We start from the raw sequence: 19,130 nt of genomic DNA on the forward strand, positions 1-19,130 counted from the left end.
TCAAATAATTGTTTGCAAAATCCTTGTATCTTAAAAAAATGGCTAAAATTGATACAACTGATACCCAATTGATGTATTACATTATGTTTTTGGGTAGTCAGTGTTTTCAAAAATCTGTTAATATATGTAGGTGTAAAATAAATAAATTAAAAAATATGATTTTATTGATTAAGATGATTGAATATATTAATTAAATACATTTTTGTAGCTTTATTACAGTTACTAAATAACACTTGTGGAATTACTTTTATTTTAAATTTCGTTAAAGCTGCAACTTTTGTTTTTTCTGTTATTTTATTTTTAAATCATACAAACACAATTCAATCTTAAATATGGTTAACATTTTAATTTTGGGAGTAAATGTTCTTTTGGTTGTGTTTTGTTCAAAAGTTTGTGTAGTGTAAAAACTGAAACAGGAAGTTCTTCTGGACCAGCGTTGAACCAGCGTAGTTTACGTCATCCGAAGTGGTCACTAATGTTTGTCATTACTACATTGTTTAAGCTTTGGGGAATAATACGGGAAAACAGATTCGAAAAAACTTTTTGGGAATATGGTCATAATATACAAGCATTGAACACAGCATTTTACAAACATCATGATATGAGTATGTCTTATAGTTATGTCAAAGGCTTTAGGGATCAAGAAAGACTCACTAATTCTAAATAATTTGTGCTTGCAGTGATTTCAAATTCTGATAAGTCGATGTTTGGACAATAAGCCTTCACATAGACTTTTTTCTCTTCTTGATAAGTATAGTGAAGTACGTATATCCGGTTTGATATAAGTAAAGCAGGGACTGATTTTTGTTCCAGTGATTCAAATGCAACAGATTTCTTTCTGTTCAGGAAATATCGACTTCTGACTATTTACATTTGTGAGAATATCATACAATCCTAATATTGGACTGAAAGCCAAAGGACAGGGAAAGTGTGTTACAATTTTAGAGTTTTAATCCATCTTTGGGTCATATCATTCTAAAAAATTATTTTACTCAGTGTATTTTTTAAACGTATCATGAATTGCAATATGCATAATCCTGCGAAACAATCTTAAACAAATTACTCATTCATGTCAACCTTTGGATATATTGTCCTTAGAAGAGAAATATTGTACCTGTCTGTAGACTGTCCTCCTTAAAGAGTGAAAGATTGCCCCCCATTGCGTGTTAGACATAATGTATAGAGAGACTGGATATGAGATAATGGCCCTATTACATCAAATCATTTTAATTTAGCCCATAAGAGAGATGACTGAAAACCAGGACATGGTTTTAATAGCAACTTCCCCAGGGGAATATATGGCGCCAAAGACCCCTGAAGAAGAATATGTTTCCTAAACACACACACATTCATCAGAACCTCTCTTTCAGTTTGAGAGACATCTTGTGATCTTATCTTGACATTTGAATGAAATTGCTCAAATGCATTCCCAGGGAATGAAACCTGAGATACAGGAAAACCTGTAAGATGTTATCTGAAATGTTTTCCTAAATATAAAAACGGGGGACATCATTTTTTTTCTACACATTCAAAACTCTATGCTTCATTATAAATGTATATCTAATATTTCAACAATTGAATGAGCTATCAGGCAGATACTAGCTGTGAGAAAAAAGCCATGGCTCTGCTTGGATCAGTTGTGATAAACATATTTAATGACAAATAGTCTTCATCCAGTCAAAAATAAGTGTATGGGCCACACAACTGATTGAACTAGACAAAGTTCAAATTATCAAGAATAAGGAACAACGTTTTGCTTTAAATTTTGCAATGCAACGTGGCTCAAAGTATAAGGAAAGCTTTCAGATGCAATTAAATAATGATCAAATATAATAATAACTAAAACGTCTTCATTTCTTTTGGGAAAGAAATATCCATGATGCATGCTGCTCCTGCTGGTGTTAAGGCATATCAGCAACACTTCATGTGTACCATTCTCAGTTTGTCTATCTGAGCCTTCAGCTTCTCATGAGCCGATGATCATTTTAGCTTTTCACAATGCTGTTCAAAAAGTTCTGATCACTGCAAGACAAAAGATACACAACAGTTGGTTAGTATAAGTATTAATACAAATGAAATAGACATCTTGTAAAACTGTTGTATGAAAGGGAATACCACACTTGCCATGGTCTGATATTATGTTCGGATATTGTATAAAAAAAACACCTTGCGTTACATTTTGCTGATAGAAAATGAAACCTACTTTTGGCCCATATAAAAACAAAGCAGATTGACACATTTCACTTATGAGAATTTTTTGAGGAAAATATGTAAATGTAGAGCGAAACATTATAATTACAATAAAAATTCATTTTTCTTTTGATGTCGGCGAGAGATTTTCCTATTCAGTACACCGCAACTGCATTCCTCTGAAATGGCGAAAATAAAACTTTTTCGACTCAAAGGCAATGGTCAGAAAACCCAAACTGTAACTATAATAAAAAATCATATTTTGTAAATGTATTAGAAATGTTCCTAAATCAGGAAAACCCATTATGTATAGCTAATTGATCCAAAGCAAAAGTGAGGAGCGTATAATTATGCTCTTCAGGGTGATTAAGCAAATAATTACACCTCATCTCTCTGCATGGTCAATGAGACGGTTGCCACAGCAACCGCTCAGATGAGACTTATTCTCACTAGGAACACTGCGGAGCATTAAAGCAGTGGGACACGGGGAGTAAACAACATTTGACAGCATAAAGTTGGACCAATAGACTATTCAATGTTAATGGAAAACTGAAATGACTTTGATGAGCTCTTTTAATCGGTAATGAACACATGAGACTCGCAAAACCACTGGATTGCACCTGTTGTGATTGGCACTGGTACAAAACAATAATGTGAAATAACAGACAACAGGGTTTGTGAAGACATCATACTGCAGGCGTCACACACCTGATGTTCAGGTGCGCTGTGAGAATGTCCTATCGCTCCCATGTGGCTGAGAGGGGGAATTCTGCTGGGCTGTCCTCGCAGTGTCACTGTGATAGTGGTGGGAGCTTTGAGCCCTGCCGACGCACACACACATGCGAAGAAATATGCAGAGGTGGAAGTAAGACTTTTGTAATTTCTGGCGCTCGATGATCCCGCTTAATTTCCTTTTGATTATATGTGAGATCAGCATGAAGATTCTTCAAAACATATTTTGTGTTCAACAACACAAAGTCATAATGGTTTGAAGACACATGGGTGAGTGAACGTAATGACAGGATAAATCTCATCTACATAAGAGTCTAAGCTCATGCATGTTGAGAGAACGAAGAATAAAACGGAAAAAAAAATGAGACGCCAAATGTTGTTGGGCATTTAATGAATGTCTTTATGAGAAGAGCAAGCCATGTTGTGAATTACATACACTTCTCATCAAACAAATGAAAACAGTAAGTTAACAAAACTAACAAATGAACAAGAAAAACACAAATAACAGAACATAAAACTTAAAGCACACTGAATGATAACGTAAGAATTTGTTAACAGAGCTGAAATGATCCAAATGTGGAATTTTAACGTTGGCCCATTGGGAATAACATCAGCTACAACGTACATTAATGAACAAGGTACATAAGTTTGCGAGAAGCAAAATATCAGATGACTTATTGTTGTAGACAATCACTCACTATGCCAAATTTACATTACAAAAACAAAAATCTAAACAAATATTTGCCTTTATAGTACATATATACATGCTTCATTCTCTTTCAGAAAATCGACTTCTGTCCAATCTTTTGTCTATCTGCATTTATCACGCTGTCTCCATTTCAGATATTTACCGCAACTATGCTACAATTTAAATGTTGACCTGATTGGTACACTAGTGTCCCATTCATCGAGGACGTCGCTGTTTGGAGCGCTGTGTCATCTGTGCCAAAGAGGACGTACCCGTGCTCGGACTAGACACGTGGGCCAGTCGTGCCAGGCTGCTGTTGCTGAGGAGTTGGTGGATTGCTGTGGTTTTGGTCATCCCGGAGCCAGTAGACACTACCGGTACCGTCCGCGATAGAGCACCACTCCCTGGGCTCAGAGAGCTCAACACCTGTCCCTGACAGTGGGCCTTCCCTACTGACACCTTAACAACAACACACAGTGTTAGAGTCTCGTTGCTTTAATAAATGCAATAGATCAAGCTTATTTTACCGTAACAAAAGATCTAAATAAATAATAAAACATGTGACAGTGTGATTTAAGCGTCATTTTTGTAAGGGTGGCACCTGTGTGGCGGAGGGCACTCCTGGTGATTTTGTGTTGATCTCCTGCAGACTCAGGCTGAGACCCTGCAGCAGACTACTGGCTGACGGAGCTGAACACACACAGACAAAAAAACAGATTGATGGAGGTAAACAAGAGGCCTCACAGATGACTACTGGCAGAATTGGAAGTCACCTGTACCTTGGCTAGTGACGGGTACCTGAGCCTGGACAGGAGAGGAGGAACCTGAAATAATGCTTCCTTGTAAGTTGTGAAATGACCCCTCGCTAGACCCCAGAGCTCCAGTCATCTCTGCCAGACCCCCTGACCTAAAAGTACACAACATTAGCTCAAAATGTTCTAGCCAGAATGGCTACAGTCATTACATTTTGATACGTGTAAATATATTTATGTGTATATGCCACTCAAGAGAATGAGAAAAAAGTCTATGGTTATAGCACCACTTGGTGGTCAAAAGTAGCAAACGCATGCTGCACTGACTAAATACTTGTTCTGAATTAGTATCATCTCTTACATAGGTCCCAAATTGCCCACTGTACCCTCACTCACTATTCCCTACATTAGTTCACTAATATAGTCCACTTTAAGGAGAGGGTAAAAAAACAAGTGACACTCGGTGCACTGGCAATGCTGCGAGCGCCATCTTCTGCAGAGACGGGGAATTCATTCAGCGCGAGCATCGGTTGTAAACTTGTTATTATGATGCATCATGGGATTGATTGAGTGCACTCAATAATGTCCACTATGATTTCGGACACCACTAAAAATTGATGACCCCTCAAATAGTACACCAGATTAGAGTATAGGGGATTATCAGAAACAGCCAAATATTATTACATTATTATTACAGGGGGCAGTAATAATGTTGTTCACTTCTGTAAAACCTGACTCGTGTAAAGATCACAGAAAATACCTTTGTGCACTGAGAAGCTCAGATAATTCTTTGGCCCCTGACACCGTCTGGCCCAGAGTGACTCCGAGGGGCTTTCCTGATAAACCCACACCATAGAAAACAAGATGTTACCACGGGTACACAGCGACAAGTTTGTCATTGAAATCTAGATAAGTAACTGTAAAAATGACCACAAAATATCTTCTTATGATTTTATAAGTGACTTGGTGAGGCTTTTATTTTCATTACCTTCCTGAGCCGTGCCCCCCGCTGTTTCTCCATGGGAGACGATGGTGACTTTGATCTTGGCTCGTTTGGAGGCTTTGGCGGCTGTGGGGCTTGGTGTCTGTCTCCTCTTAAGGTGGAGCCTGAGGTCGTCTCTGTCTAAACCATCCACCTGGTCACTGGGTACAGGCACTGAAACACACAAAGCTAAACGGTCAGGGGCCAAACGTCTCCAACAGTCTAAACACCTAAAGCTGTTTTTCCAAGAAATCTTTGCTCCTAATACTCACTGATATCACAAACATGCAGCGGTTCTGAACCCTCTCCCAATTTAAGGTGCCATCTAACAGAAAGTGTGTTACTACGCGACAGGGATCTTAGGAAGCATTTCAAGCATTCGCTTGAGCGAATGCGAGCCAGTGAAACGTTTACAGAGACATTAACCGAGACAAAAAGACAGACATTTTATTTAACAGACTAGGACAGAGAGACGAGAAGGGTAAGAACAGACGCAGATAGAAGAACAAAGAGAAAGGAAGATACTCACCAAAGAGACATGAAGGGCTGCCAGGAGGAATGCTTTTCCTCACCAGCATATTATGTTTCATAAAAGCAGCAAACTGAGCTGTATCAAACGGAAGACAAAGATGGAGAGAGAGAAGAAGGAAAGGAAAGAAAGGAATCACACACAACATTACTGCTGGATGGGGTCCGTAAGGAGGATGTGACTGCACATTACAAAGTGCTTCATGTCGGTTGAATGGATAAAAACTTTACTTTCATTTAAAGACAAATCTTAAGCGTAAAGTGACTACGGCTTTAACAGTCCGCCTTGTATTCCACAAAGAACAGATGTCGTACACTGAACAGATATGAAATATTAAGAGGCCTTTAGGGTGAAATATTTAATTTAACATGTACAGAAACCAGGGCAACAGCTCATTCTTAAAATTTGAGCCTAATATCAGGCTCAAATGTCAGGGAAACAACAAAAGTGGTTGCTTTCAAAAACAAATTGGAATTTGTTATACGAAGTGACAGAGAATTTCCTCTTCAAGGTCTTTCGGCTTAAAATATATGTCATCAACGTTTACATGGCACTAACAGCCTTCTTGGAACCGACAAATGTCCCGGCTGCTACCCTAAACATCCTTTGCGTTGTGCTGATATGACAAAAGATGAATCCTGATGCAGCAACCACGAATGCCTCCATATATGCAGATTTGTAAAAACAAATGCGTCTCTTATGGCAAGCTCACACTACGTGAACTTTGGCTGGATTTAGCTGAAAATCAGATTCTAAGGTCTCGAAATATCCCAGACGCTGCGATATTTTCAAACCTGTTTGATGTTATCACCACATGATCTTGTTGTGTTTGCCTCTGTGGAACTAATCCAACCAATCACAGCACAGGTTTGCGTTAAGTTATTGCACGGAGCAATTTCAAAACTGCTGGCATGTATTCATTAGCATTACAGAGCATGTTAAATGGCTATTTATAAATGCACTAAAGCTATTTTAAACTATCCTAAGCACCAAGTCTGTATAAGAAAACACTTCAATGTTTCACGCTCCTTTCCAGCGGATGGCGTAAACGCACAAACCACTCATTTGCCTTCCAACATCGAACTAGAAGTGTTCATGATGTGGGAGGTGTTTCTTACCACTGTTGGTCTTTGAGTTCAAAGTGTTGTTGTTAGCGTACTTTGTGTTGTGTAGTGTGCGTGCTGCTATAACAAGAAGATAAAGGATGACAAGAAACCTTGATGTGTAGTGTAAGCGCCAGAGCAGTTCAAGTAGTCTCACAGTCCCGTAGTGTCAGTTCGGGTTAAGTCGTTGTGGATGGAAAGTTTTCAATCTTTATGATGCCTTGGACCCCCAAATATGATAAACCTTTTGTGAGGGAAGCCCTTTTCTAAAATATCTATCTATCTATATATTTTTCTGTCTAAAGAAACATAAAAAATTTGTCGGATAAATAGTAAATAGAATACAACACTAAACCTAAAAAGTCTGCAACAACTTCACTTTGAGTCCAAAAAAGACACTATAGTGAGAAATAAGATCCAAATATACAATCCTTATCTATCCCTAGCAAAAATAGCAGATAAACACTGTTGACTTATCAGTTTTTGCTTAATCTTTTTTCCTAGAAAATGCATCCTTCTTGAAAACCCCTGGTCTAAAACACCACCTCTAAGTTTCCTTTTATAATAACATACTTTATATCAGAGGTTTTGCAACAATCCGGAACCTCAGAAATGAGCAACCACCCAATCAACACTACTAATAGCATACAAGACTACGTGCACTTATGTTTCTGGGACAAGAAAACCAAAAAGGATACCCACCTTGTGCTTGTTTGTGTGTTAGTACAGTGCCCGAGCGCTGCATGTGCGTCTTCAGCAGCTGTGTGGCAGTAATAAGACTGGACTTCTGAGCTGGAGACAGACCGACAGTCTTAGGTTTGGGACTGGCTGTGGGACTGCTGCACACACCAGACATATCCTTGACAAGAAACGTTGTTTAAAAACACAACTGAAACTAAAAACGTAATCTAGATGTGTGAATGAACCATCAGAAGAGAATAGTTTGAGAGTCCAGGGGCCAAAAACGTCACAACACTTGAATATAATGATTTCAATTGATAAAGATTTGTGTAAATTGAACAGGGCTGTACATACTACAAAATAACAGTGGAATAAATTAATTTCCCGTAATTTCCTTCACATGAAGGTTTATTTTTGCTGTGCTGCTCACGCTCAATTTAAGTGACCATTTCGAAAAATGACCAACTTTTCACCTAAGAGATGCTAATAGACCTTTATAATATACTGTTTGACTTAATTTAATTAAACTTCAATATCTGCAGCGACAGTGCTATGTTCACATAATGTTACTCTAGAGCCCAGTTTAAGATTATTTCAAGATCTGTTATATGGCCCAAGACCCTCAAAATATTTTTACTTCTGATCCACAATAGGAGATAGGTACCCTCACGGCAGGTGAAGAGGGTCGTGACCTTTCGAGGTCAAAGGGGAGTTCACGTCGCGTTTTTTTCTTCTTCTCTGCGTCCAAGTCACGCGTTTCACCCGAGCCATGACCGTGGCTCTCAGTACGGGTCAAAACACCTGTCAGAAAATCCACAATCTCGTCCTGTAAACAAGGGGAAAATATTAGACCAACAATATCACGCAAGAATAAATACAATTAACAGAATATCATCTTAGTACTAATCGTTTTTACAATTTGCCTTCCTGGCTACTTCTTCATCACAACACAACTTTAACAAAGTTACTTTAAGAAAATCTTCACTGACCTGAATGCAGCGATCCACCATAGTCTGGGTCAGACCCTCTGTCTTCATCTTAGTAGAGTTGATCCTATAATCAAAACACACATGATGTGAACACAACAGTCTCTGCAGCCTTCGTGTGCCCAAAATCATGAATGCACACAAACCTCAGGTTGTCATCGGCCCCTCCGACAACCACCATGCTGTTGTCTCCCCGAATCTTTTCCCGAAACTCCTCCATGTTTTCAGGACTGCACTGCAGCGAGTTCTGGCCAACCACAAACAGCACCGGAGTCTTCATGTCCAACAGTGGATCATCAACATCCTGCGGAACACAATAACAAAGTGTTAATGTTAACATAGCAGAGCTATTGCACAACCTAGTGTTCCCAAATGCAGAAAAAATACACAAGAAACTGCCTAAGCACACGCAACAGCTGTCAATGAGATACCCAGCCGTATTCCCCAAAATGTGAAGAATGCAAATCCATGTGTAGAGTTTAGGTTGTGGGTTTGACCCTGGACCCTGTTAGCTCTTACCCCTCGTGGCCCACTGACGCTCTGAAGAGGAAAGCCCAAACACACAACAGCTGTCATGTATTCCATTAGGGAAACCTGAATGCAAAAACATATGTGTGAATTCATTAGTTTCCAGCACATCACAAATCAATCAGATTTTACTACATTTACAGAGACTTACATGACAAGCGATCAATGCCCCCACATTCCAGCCCACCAGGATGATCGGTTTGTGAGGAAAGTGACTGTGAACCTAGATCAAACGAACCACACCAATAAGTGCATGAAGACATCATTTGTTGCTACACTATTAAATAAAACATGCGTTATTGACAAAATGTTAAATGCCCTCTTATTTCTAAGTCACTTTGGATACAAGTATCTGCTAGATAAATAAATGAAAAGGGTTGGAATGAGTTTTAGAATCCTTGGATTAGACTAAATAGATACACGTTATATTTTTGTGTTTTGTGTACATGCAACTATTATTAGTTGAAGTAGTGAGTGTTGTTGGGTTGTACCTCTATAACCTTTCCTCTCACTGTGCCGATCATATGCTCTACACACTGCGTGATGCTAATGTTGGCCCCACTGCCCACATGAACGTTAATGGGAATGACCTTTATCACAAACAAAACAAAAGAAACAGATCAGAATAGGAGAATCGGAATAGAAACATCTCTGCTAAAGATTTACTATAGCACAACAGTTATGGTGCACTCATTCATGTTATGCTCTAAAAAAAGGAAGTCTATATTGGAAATAATGTGGAAGAACTGCATTTGACCTATGAGATGCATACGAAACTGCATACCTTCCCGAGACAGGACAGCTGAGATTGCCAGAATCTCATTCGTCGAGAGGAAGAGAAGGCAGGGTTGGTCGGACCTGATGGAGCTATCAGGATCAGAGGGGAACCAGGAAGTTTACTCTGAAAATATACACAAGCACATACAGATTACAAGATACTAAAGTGCTGCTGGAATAAATACATGAAAACATTATTCTTTACAGTTCTTTTCTTGTCAATTTATTATACGCATGATTGTTCTTAAAGGGATAGTTCACCCAAAAATGAACATTCGGTCATCATTTGCTGACCCCTCAGATTGTTACAACATGTATAAATTATTTTGTTCTACTGACCACAAAGGAAGATATTTGTAAGAATGTCAGTAATCAAACTACAAAAGTCTCATTCCCCATTGACTCCTGTATTTACTTTCCCTACTATGGCAGTAAATGGGGAATACAATCAGATTGATTAATGACATTCTTTAAAATATCTTCCTGTGTTCAGCAAAACGAAGAAATGTTTCTGGAACAACTTGAGGGTGAGTAAATTGTGACAGAATTTTCATTTGTGGGTGAACTTTCCTTTAAGTGAAAAACAAAAGTTCTGTCATAATTTACTCACCCTTAAATGTTTCCAAAACTGTATACAATCTTTATTCTGTTGAACACCAAAGAAGATGTATGGCAATATGGGAAATAAACAGTTATGGGGCACCATTGACAACCAGGAAGTCTATAGTACCCCAGAACTGTTATACAAACATTCTTTTCCAATAAATTTTATTTATATAGAGCTTTTTGCATTGTTTGTTTTAAACCAGCTTTAAAGGAAGACAAAATATTAGTATTTTAATACTAGTATTAGCATTAAAAATAGAAAGAAACCAATATTCTTATAAATATATATTTTTTTGTTTTGCGAAATAACAAAATTTACACAGGTTTGGAACAACTTGAGGATGAGTAAATGACAGAATTTTCCTTTTTGGGTGAACTATTCCTTTAAAACAATAAGTTAACCTATAAGTTCTCCAAAAAGCATAAAGCCTCAAATCAACTTAGCATTTCGTCCAAAACTGAATGTCATAAATATGCCAACTATTCATTAGCACATTCAAAGTCCTGCGACCATGCTAAAAAAAAAAGGTTGACAGTAATATACATACAGGTTTGTTGTGTGACAGTACACCCACGGCAGGGTCCCAGGGACGCTTGAGGAGCAGAGAAAGAGCCTCAGCCCCCGCCGCTCCTGTTTTCACTGAAGACGACAGCAACATCCTGTCAATCAGCGACGGCACCTACGAGAGAATGTCAATAAAAGAAGAATTATAACCTTATCTTTGAATAGTGTTCCTGCTGAATTGTGTATTGAGTAGTTCAATGTTATTTCATGTTTCTTTGTAATACGTTAATTCATCCACAAAATGTGTAAAATGTAAAAGTAAAATATGCCGTTTTTAATTACAAAACAGTGTCATGCAACAGTTATACCACCTCAAATTAATACAAGGGTTCGTGAAAGTCCAGGAAAGTCGTGGTACGGGAGAGATTTGACAGAATGAGTTTACATTCACTCACCTTGCTCTTGAGTGTCTGCAGCACATCCAGGTAAGCAGCTAGCATGGAAAGACTCAGAGATTCCACCATTGTGTTATGAAGCCAGTGAGTGAGTTTAATGTCCCAGTTGACGCTGGCCAGAGCGTGCCGTACCTTCCGAGCACATTTATCCACAGCTGTCCTGCGTAAGACAGGCTCATTACAAGCCTGGGGAGAGAGATGACCACCGAACTTAAATGACTTTCCTCCTAATAGACCATATTCGGCCTGCCAGCCTAGAAACCAGCACTTATAAACCAGTGTTTAGATCCATTTACTCACAGCATCATTGGCCATTCTACTGAGTCTCTCTGCCTGTAGAGCCTTCAATACTTTGTTGAAGAGCTTGTTCTGAGCCAAAGACCAGCCGACCCTAAAACAGATTAAAAAAAGTGGTATCACCAATTAGAGCAACATGTGAAAACGAAACATTGTTTTAAAGGGATTCTTTACTAGCAAATAAAAAAACTCCCCATATTTTATTCGCCCTCAAGGCATTCTAACTGAAATTAGTTTTCTTATTGCAGAATTATGCAGTCAGAGTTATAATACCACGTATCAATTTACTTCCAAGCGTAGTATGGGAGTAAATTGGGTGTCGACATTTTGAAGGTCCAAAAAGCGTGTCCATCGACCAGAGAACTGCTCGACACAGCTCTGTGGTCTTAAAGGTCCTCTGAAGCGAATCGATACCTTTGTTTAAAGGGGTCAAATGGCACGAATACGTGTTTTTATGTGTATTTAGTGTGTTATAAGTTGCCCATGCATGTATTAGACAAGTAAAATTGAAGTATTAAATTAACGTTTCGGAACAAAAGATGCTTTCTATCTAAAAGCAAATGAAACGTCTTGTGTGACCGCAGTCACATGCTTGGTTAACTGGCCAATCATAGCACACCTCACTTTTCAGAGCGATGAGCTTTGTAAAAAATCCACGTGTTTCAGACAGGCGGGGCAAAGAGGAGATACAAACATGCACGGTTTGTAGAAAATACAGCGTTTTTTAACCTTAAATCGTGTATAAACAATAATATTCGCTTTAGCCGTGTCATATGACTCTTTAAAGAGAAATATCCATATTGACAGCGCTATTAACGTTGATGTCTCTCAAATGTGCGTGAACCAGAGGCTTGTTTTTCCAGCAGATGACGTTGATGAAACCTTCCGCCAGAGTAGACGCTATCCTATTGGAACAAAACGGAAAAATAAGGTTCGTCACCGTCACTTCGGCCTGCGCCATCTGCCGGATAAACAAGCCTCGTGTTCATGCACATTCGAGATAACGGAAGCTAGATGTCAACGTTAACAAAAAGTATCCCTTTGCAAACCTTGTGAATGGAAACATGTAGAGGCTTGGACAAATTTCAATCCACTAAAATACAAATTCGACATCATGCAAGAGACAAAAAAAGAACTGTAAATAAATTAAGCTGCACATTCACACTCAAACATCTGTGATCTTGTACCTAACAACAGCAGGGTTTTCTTACTTGTTGATGTGGTCCTCCCAGTCGTCGGGAGGCAGTGGTCCATCAGCCACTGTTCGGGCGAACAGAACGTGCCGCTCACACTCGTTCATCACACTGCGAGCTTTCTGATCGTCGTACAGAGGCATTGGAGTGGGTGTGACCGTCTCCACATCAATGGAAATGTCTGAATCACTGTAGAGGGTGAAGATCCAATTATTCACAAATGGCAAGCTGGACGTATATATTTTCGAACAATGCTAACTTTATTATTGCAAAGTTCAGATATTAAGACAGATATAAAATCTGATATTTCCAGCAAAAGAGATCTAGTATGAGATAGTATCAGATAAAGTAGATCTTATATGCATGAACTGTTGAAACTAGGATAAAAAAGAGGTTAGGACTTTCCACTGACTCCATAACGGAACGCATCACTCACGCTGAGGGCTCAGTCTGTCGTCGAGGGGTGACAAACAGCATGCGGGTGGGCCGCGCGCTGCTGGCGTCTGGGTGGGCATTCCAGGGTTTGGCATAGCTGTGGTCGAGGAACACGAGATCCAACTCTCGCTCGTGAACCGACAGCTGGAACAGCAGGGACGTTCCCATCCTTCTAGCCGACGTCTGGTAATCCCGCTCTCCACCGGTACGGAGCATGATACCCTAGGCCCAAACGGGAGCAGCAGAGTTCCCAGAAACAGGGGACGCTTGCCAACATGAAACCTGAAATTCAACAACAACACTTGAGTGTAAGATTGCTACTAAATACTTCTCTCTTTACGTAACCAGAGTTATAAACTAAAAGAAAAATAAGAAACAGTGACTATGACTCAAAACTTTGTGAGCTACATTTGGCACATGACAGGCAAATCTGATCAAATGATCAGTCAATATTATTCCAAGATGGGCAGATAACTGGGTTTCGAGAGTCCAGGACAAATTGTATTCCTAAAAACACAACACGGAGAAGTGTGCTGTCGGTGTGGAACTCTTTAACTCGTTTTGTTTTACGGGACACATTTATGAATGAGATGTGACTCGCGCTGACCTGGGGAGTGGCAGGTCAGTTTAAGGACCTGCAACGCATACGCTGTTTTTAAGCCAGTGTGCCATCTAAACTATAAGTCACAATCATGTATCTAAAACTCATAAATATCCTGCGAAGCTCGGCATACAAAATAGCAGCTATTATGGAAGAAGGGGAGTCGTTAACGTTACCTAGCAGGCTCCTAGCTACGAGGCTAACACGTTCCACAATACTCACTATCAAGCGCCGTTCATGTCATTTCTGTCCTTAGAATAATCTTCTTAATATTAAGAAATAAAAGATTGACGAATCCAGGTCCACGCAAAAGGTAAAAAAATGACTTAGGTTAGACAATCGTCACTATTACACATATTCTTATGCTATAGCCGACTGTCGCATTGTTTTCCTGCCGCGCCACGGACAGCGGACAAAAGGAAAACCAGAACTGGATCTGAATGGGCGCTGTTGCAGCGGAGAACTACTCGGACTGGAGTTTCATGGTGGGTCACAGCGGATAAACGGAAAACCTGAACTGGATCCGTATGGGTGAGAAACGGATGTCCACAGACTGGAGCGTTCCAGATGATTGCAAACGAGGTTGAATCTCCAAAAACAAGGCGCTTTCTTTTATTGACAGAGAATAGGCAACTGGACTGCGTCTATTATGTATTATTTTACTTACTGCAGAAAACATGTGATTAGTAACATGATCTAAGTGTCACAGTATCAAAGTAATGTAGTGGGATTACATTTGGACTACTTCCTAGTCACATATGTAAATAAAGTCAAGAGAAAAGCAACGATGCTCATAAGACCCAAGAGAAATACAGCAGGTTTGCTAACATCCCTTGTTCTTAAGGATCATGTAGGGACATAGAAGTCGAAGACAATGTTTATTCTCAATTCAGTTTGTATGATTCTTTTTCACAATCCAGCTTTTGAAAAAGAACAACAGCACATTAGATATACTAAATATCGATTAAGCCAACAGTTGAAGAGGAGACTGCCGGGAAGGCTCACCTCTTTTGAACCGTACAAAGGGCTGTGACCGGGTGCAGATATCGGTAAACAAACAACAGAAATGCTTTAAAGGACATGAGCACACATGATTTATATCACTAAACTCACATCTGCTGTTCTGCTTCTCTTCTTGAAAACATTGTAGCTCTGCATCTGTATGTTTGCAAGAATGGTAAGTTTAATTATTTAATGTTCGGTGTCCGAGCGGAAGATTCTTTGGATCACGCAGAACAAGCTTGCTTTGCAGTATTGACTGTCTGACTAGTTTTTCTCTTTGTCTTAGACCACTGGATGCTTGACCAATTGAAATGAAGTATTCCAGAGATTATAATGGAAAATAAATCGAGATGACACTTATTATACCACTTAGAACATAAAAGCACATTATTCAGAAGCTAAAGGCCACAGAGAAACAGAACACCGCTAGATATCCTGAATGAGTGGCCAGTATTTAGAAATCTTCGACTGCCGGGATGTCCCACATGTATATCACATTTGGTTGAAATAAGCATTATTGACTATTTATACAGTCATTTTTCTTTTGCAGGGATTACTGGCTCTGTGTTTGGTCTTCAGTGTCTTTGTTTCTGTCAGTCATTCTGCCTGCTCTTATTCTCTTCCAAAACCAGGTAAAGAGAAAACAAACACAAATGGTCAAAAATCTATTAACTCGTTTATTTCTATTAATATTTTAATTCCATTAATTCATTTATTTTCTGTAATGTCAACATGAATATTGACACTGCTCTGGGATAGTCCACCAAAAAAATGAACATTCTGTCATGATTTACTCGCCCACAAGCTGTTTCAAAACTTTGTCAATTTCTTTGTTTGGTAGAAAACAAAGTAAGATATTTGGAAAAATGCTAGCAACAGAGATTTCTGAGGTACCATTGACTACCATAGTAGATTTTTTTTGTTCTGTTAAACACAAAAAATGATATTTTGAAGAATTTAGGAAACCTTTGACTACCATTTTTAGACTGCCCCAGAAATCTCATTTGCTAACATTCTTCAGAATATTGTTCTTTGTGTTCAATAGATCAAAGAAATGTGTACAGGTTTGGAACAACCACAGGGTGAGTAACTCATGACAGAATTTTCATTTTGGGGTGGCCTATCCCTTTAAATATGTCATGGGGGTGAAATGGGTTGTGAATGCTGTTCTGTGTTTTTAGAAAGAATTGTGATGCAAGAACAGAAAGTGTATTGCAGTCAAATTAGTTCAAATGATGTCCACAAAATTAAATGAGCTACTAAATGTATTCAGAACAGATGATGTTTAATAGAAAGTTCATTTTTTTTCCATTAAACCAGGGGCAAAATATTGCGTTGATGAAGCGGATAATTCCAAGCATGCACTGGGAACCACTTGGACAAATAAACAATGTGTGAAATGTACATGCTCCATTACAGGAATGAGATGCTGTGACACGTAAGACATTTTAATACGTATTGCACTGGTTATCGACTTCTAGAAATAAATGATTAACAAATGTGCCCCTGGATCACAAAACCAGTCTTAAGTAGCACGGGAACATTTCTAGTAAAAGACAAAAATATTGTATTGGTAAAAATTATTCTTTTTCTTCCTTTTATGCTAGACATCATTAGGATATTAAGTAAAGATCATGTTCCATGAAGATATTTTGTAAATTTCCTTCCTTAAATGTATAAAAACTTTATTTTTGTGAGTGGATGGCCTGCTACGGTGCCCCTGAATAACAACGTCAAAGGCAATTTTCTCAATATTTAGACTTTTCTGCACACTCAGATTCCAGAGATTTTACAGGTTGATCTCAGCCTTGTCCTATTCTAACAACTAATGCATCAATAGAAATCTTATTTATTCAGCTTTCAGATTATGTAAACATCTCAATTTCAAAAAATTGACCCATAAGACTGGTCTTGTTGTCCAGGGTCACAAATGTATGTGCAAGTAAGTATGTAGGCTAAAGCAATCTTTACACACTGAGAAAACAGCAGCACGCACAAACATGACCACAATCAAAGGTTCATTAACCTGGCAAAGTCAGCGAGGATTGCAAATAAATCCATTTTATGCCACCGGTGCTGTAACTAGAGTTTATGCAGCTATCACTAAAACGCAAAAATAAACATTAAGTGGATTATTTGTAACTAGTGTTATGTAATTATGTGTTTGCATACAAATTTACTTTTGTTTCTAAAGAAGTGTTTGCTTTTTGTCATAGGTTGTTTAAAGCGCATGTCCAAACTGAAGGCTGCGTTGTGGTGTACGATTACGACAAATGTACATTTGAGGTGTTTCATCCAATGGACCGCAATATTCATTGTCAGCATTATGCTGTTGGGAAGTAATTTCTACTGAGTACAAAAAATATTAGCAGTGGGTATTACTTAAATCAAACAATCATTATGTACTGAACTATCTGCCTTGTGTACTTGTTCAGCATTACATTCTTTTCAATATTGTTGATTGGCTGTACCATTACTTTACGTTGTCTAGTGTGAACTATGCATTGTAAAAAAACATTTACCATTGCCTGGTTTCCATAGTTTTCTTCTTTACGTTACTAATGTTGTGGATCATCAAAGCACCCTTACGAAAATGTACCAGGGTTACTACAGTTAAAATTAAAAGAGAAACATGGTTACTGTGGTAAAACCCTTTTTTCCCCCTAAGTAATCAATGCACCGAAAAAACATGGTTACTACATGCAATTTTCCTATCCTTCTATTCATATTGATGACTATGAACAGATACGTGTAAAACTAAATATCGGAATCGATTAGCAGAATCGGAATCGCTAAAATTAAAACCCAACCCTTCTAAAAGGTATCTGGTAGGTTATTTAGAGATCAGAACATACATAATTAATTAACCCAGAAAATATCAAATATGTTGTTATTAGACATATCAAAACACTCAAGTTCTAACATGATATAGGAACCTTGAATATGCAGAAAAACAATAGCCTACAAAATATATTGAGTTCACTAAATTGGTCCTGAGCTGCTTCTGTAGTTCCTGGTCAGGGCAGTCGTTGAAACGCTGTGACGTTCATGTGTATTTCACATAAATCACCACAGGAGAGCGCCGTGCAGTTGCGTTCCAAGTCTAGACTTATAATTATTAAATACATATTCATGTAACTTCCGCAAAATAGAAAACACAACATGTTTGATTTGGTGATGAAATCAATGGAAAGAATAAATCGAATGACTAAAACTGAAAAGTAACCAATGCTGAAATTTTCTTTGACTGTACTTTGCATAAATCTCCACAAGATGGCGTTCATGTAACATGGAGTGTTTTTTTTATACATATAATGTATTCAGAAGTGGGTAGAACAAAAAGGAAAGAAAGCTGCGTGGACATAATGTTAAAGGGATAGGTCAGCCCAAAACTGAAATTTGCCGTTTATTTACCCACCCTCAGGCCCATCCATCTCGGGTAGGTGACATTTTTTCTTGAGTAGAACCATAAAGATTGTTTGGTAAATCCGCAGCCCTCTCTGCTTCATATAATGGGAGTCAATGGGGTCCACCTGTCAAAAAGTTCCTGAAGCACATAATTCCAAAAACTAGCTACTGGTGACATGTTGAGGATTCGTGAAGTTACTCACTCCATATTTTCATAAATTTGAACGTCATTTTTAATAATATTAGCCATAATGTGCAGCCTCTGCAATCTTCTTCTTGTAGTATTTGTTGGCGGTCTGGTACGTTGAGCGCCACCTGCAGAAAGGGAGTGTTGAGGCTGTACAGTATGGCTAGTATTTTTAAAAATGACGTTCAAATTAATGAAAATATGGAGTGAGTCACTTCATGAAACCTCAACATGTCCCCAGGAGCCACTTTTTGGAATTATGTGCTTTAGGAACTCTAAGAACTCCGGACCCCCTAAACTCCCATTATATGAAGCAGTGGGGGCTGCGGATTTACCAAACAATTTTCTTTATGGTTCTACTCAAGAAATAATGTCCTGAGAGTGAGTAAATAAACGTCAAATTGAAGTTTTTGGCTGAACTATCCCTTTAACTGAGAGAGTCTTCTGGGATCTCTTTTCCAACAACAATTCCAACAGACAAGAAAAATGTTTT

At 38.5% G+C, this 19,130-nt stretch overlaps 2 protein-coding genes across 5 annotated transcripts; one reads left to right on the forward strand and one right to left on the reverse strand.

The window, feature by feature from the left end:
• Nucleotides 1-1,633: 1,633 nt before the first annotated feature.
• kansl3 (KAT8 regulatory NSL complex subunit 3) lies at nucleotides 1,634-14,462 on the reverse strand. 4 transcript variants are annotated; one of them, XM_056772879.1, is made up of 22 exons: nucleotides 14,263-14,462; nucleotides 13,441-13,721; nucleotides 13,023-13,193; nucleotides 11,815-11,905; nucleotides 11,515-11,700; nucleotides 11,103-11,234; nucleotides 9,956-10,072; nucleotides 9,663-9,761; nucleotides 9,323-9,394; nucleotides 9,163-9,237; nucleotides 8,790-8,947; nucleotides 8,647-8,710; nucleotides 8,322-8,483; nucleotides 7,679-7,835; nucleotides 5,874-5,951; nucleotides 5,351-5,518; nucleotides 5,123-5,198; nucleotides 4,390-4,517; nucleotides 4,212-4,300; nucleotides 3,883-4,069; nucleotides 2,899-3,011; nucleotides 1,634-2,022 (listed from the first exon to the last, which is right to left on the reverse strand). In XM_056772879.1, exons 2-22 carry the CDS (start codon nucleotides 13,653-13,655, stop codon nucleotides 2,020-2,022), a joined length of 2,541 nt encoding a protein of 846 aa, XP_056628857.1. In that variant the 5' UTR covers nucleotides 13,656-13,721; nucleotides 14,263-14,462; the 3' UTR covers nucleotides 1,634-2,019. The 4 variants fall into 4 exon arrangements, with proteins under 4 accessions (XP_056628857.1, XP_056628858.1, XP_056628855.1 ...); XM_056772880.1 differs by lacking the exon at nucleotides 2,899-3,011; XM_056772877.1 differs by lacking the exon at nucleotides 1,634-2,022 and having other exon boundaries at nucleotides 2,078-3,011.
• A 601-nt stretch (nucleotides 14,463-15,063) lies between these two features.
• LOC130440067 (small serum protein 3-like) lies at nucleotides 15,064-17,568 on the forward strand. The gene is made up of 4 exons (XM_056772881.1): nucleotides 15,064-15,217; nucleotides 15,593-15,674; nucleotides 16,363-16,480; nucleotides 17,259-17,568. The coding sequence occupies exons 1-4, from the start codon at nucleotides 15,203-15,205 to the stop codon at nucleotides 17,383-17,385; spliced, it is 342 nt and encodes a 113-aa protein (XP_056628859.1). The 5' UTR covers nucleotides 15,064-15,202; the 3' UTR covers nucleotides 17,386-17,568.
• Nucleotides 17,569-19,130: the final 1,562 nt, after the last annotated feature.

Source organism: Triplophysa dalaica, chromosome 18, assembly GCF_015846415.1.
Source record: "Triplophysa dalaica isolate WHDGS20190420 chromosome 18, ASM1584641v1, whole genome shotgun sequence".
In the NCBI taxonomy this organism is placed as follows: Eukaryota; Metazoa; Chordata; class Actinopteri; order Cypriniformes; family Nemacheilidae; genus Triplophysa; species Triplophysa dalaica.

Bases quoted from the DNA above. Each gene is read 5' to 3' on its own strand.
- kansl3 (XM_056772877.1), bottom strand. From the start codon at position 13,655: ATGCTCCGTACCGGTGGAGAGCGGGATTACCAGACGTCGGCTAGAAGG. The intron at 13,194-13,440 runs GTGAGTGATGCG...CACCCTCTACAG, and splicing joins CGACAGACTGAGCCCTCAGC to TGATTCAGACATTTCCATTG. The intron at 9,395-9,662 runs GTACAACCCAAC...CGTTTGATCTAG, and splicing joins TGAGAGGAAAGGTTATAGAG to GTTCACAGTCACTTTCCTCA.
- LOC130440067 (XM_056772881.1), top strand. The intron at 15,675-16,362 runs GTAAAGAGAAAA...CCATTAAACCAG, and splicing joins TTATTCTCTTCCAAAACCAG to GGGCAAAATATTGCGTTGAT. The intron at 16,481-17,258 runs GTAAGACATTTT...TTTTTGTCATAG, and splicing joins GGAATGAGATGCTGTGACAC to GTTGTTTAAAGCGCATGTCC.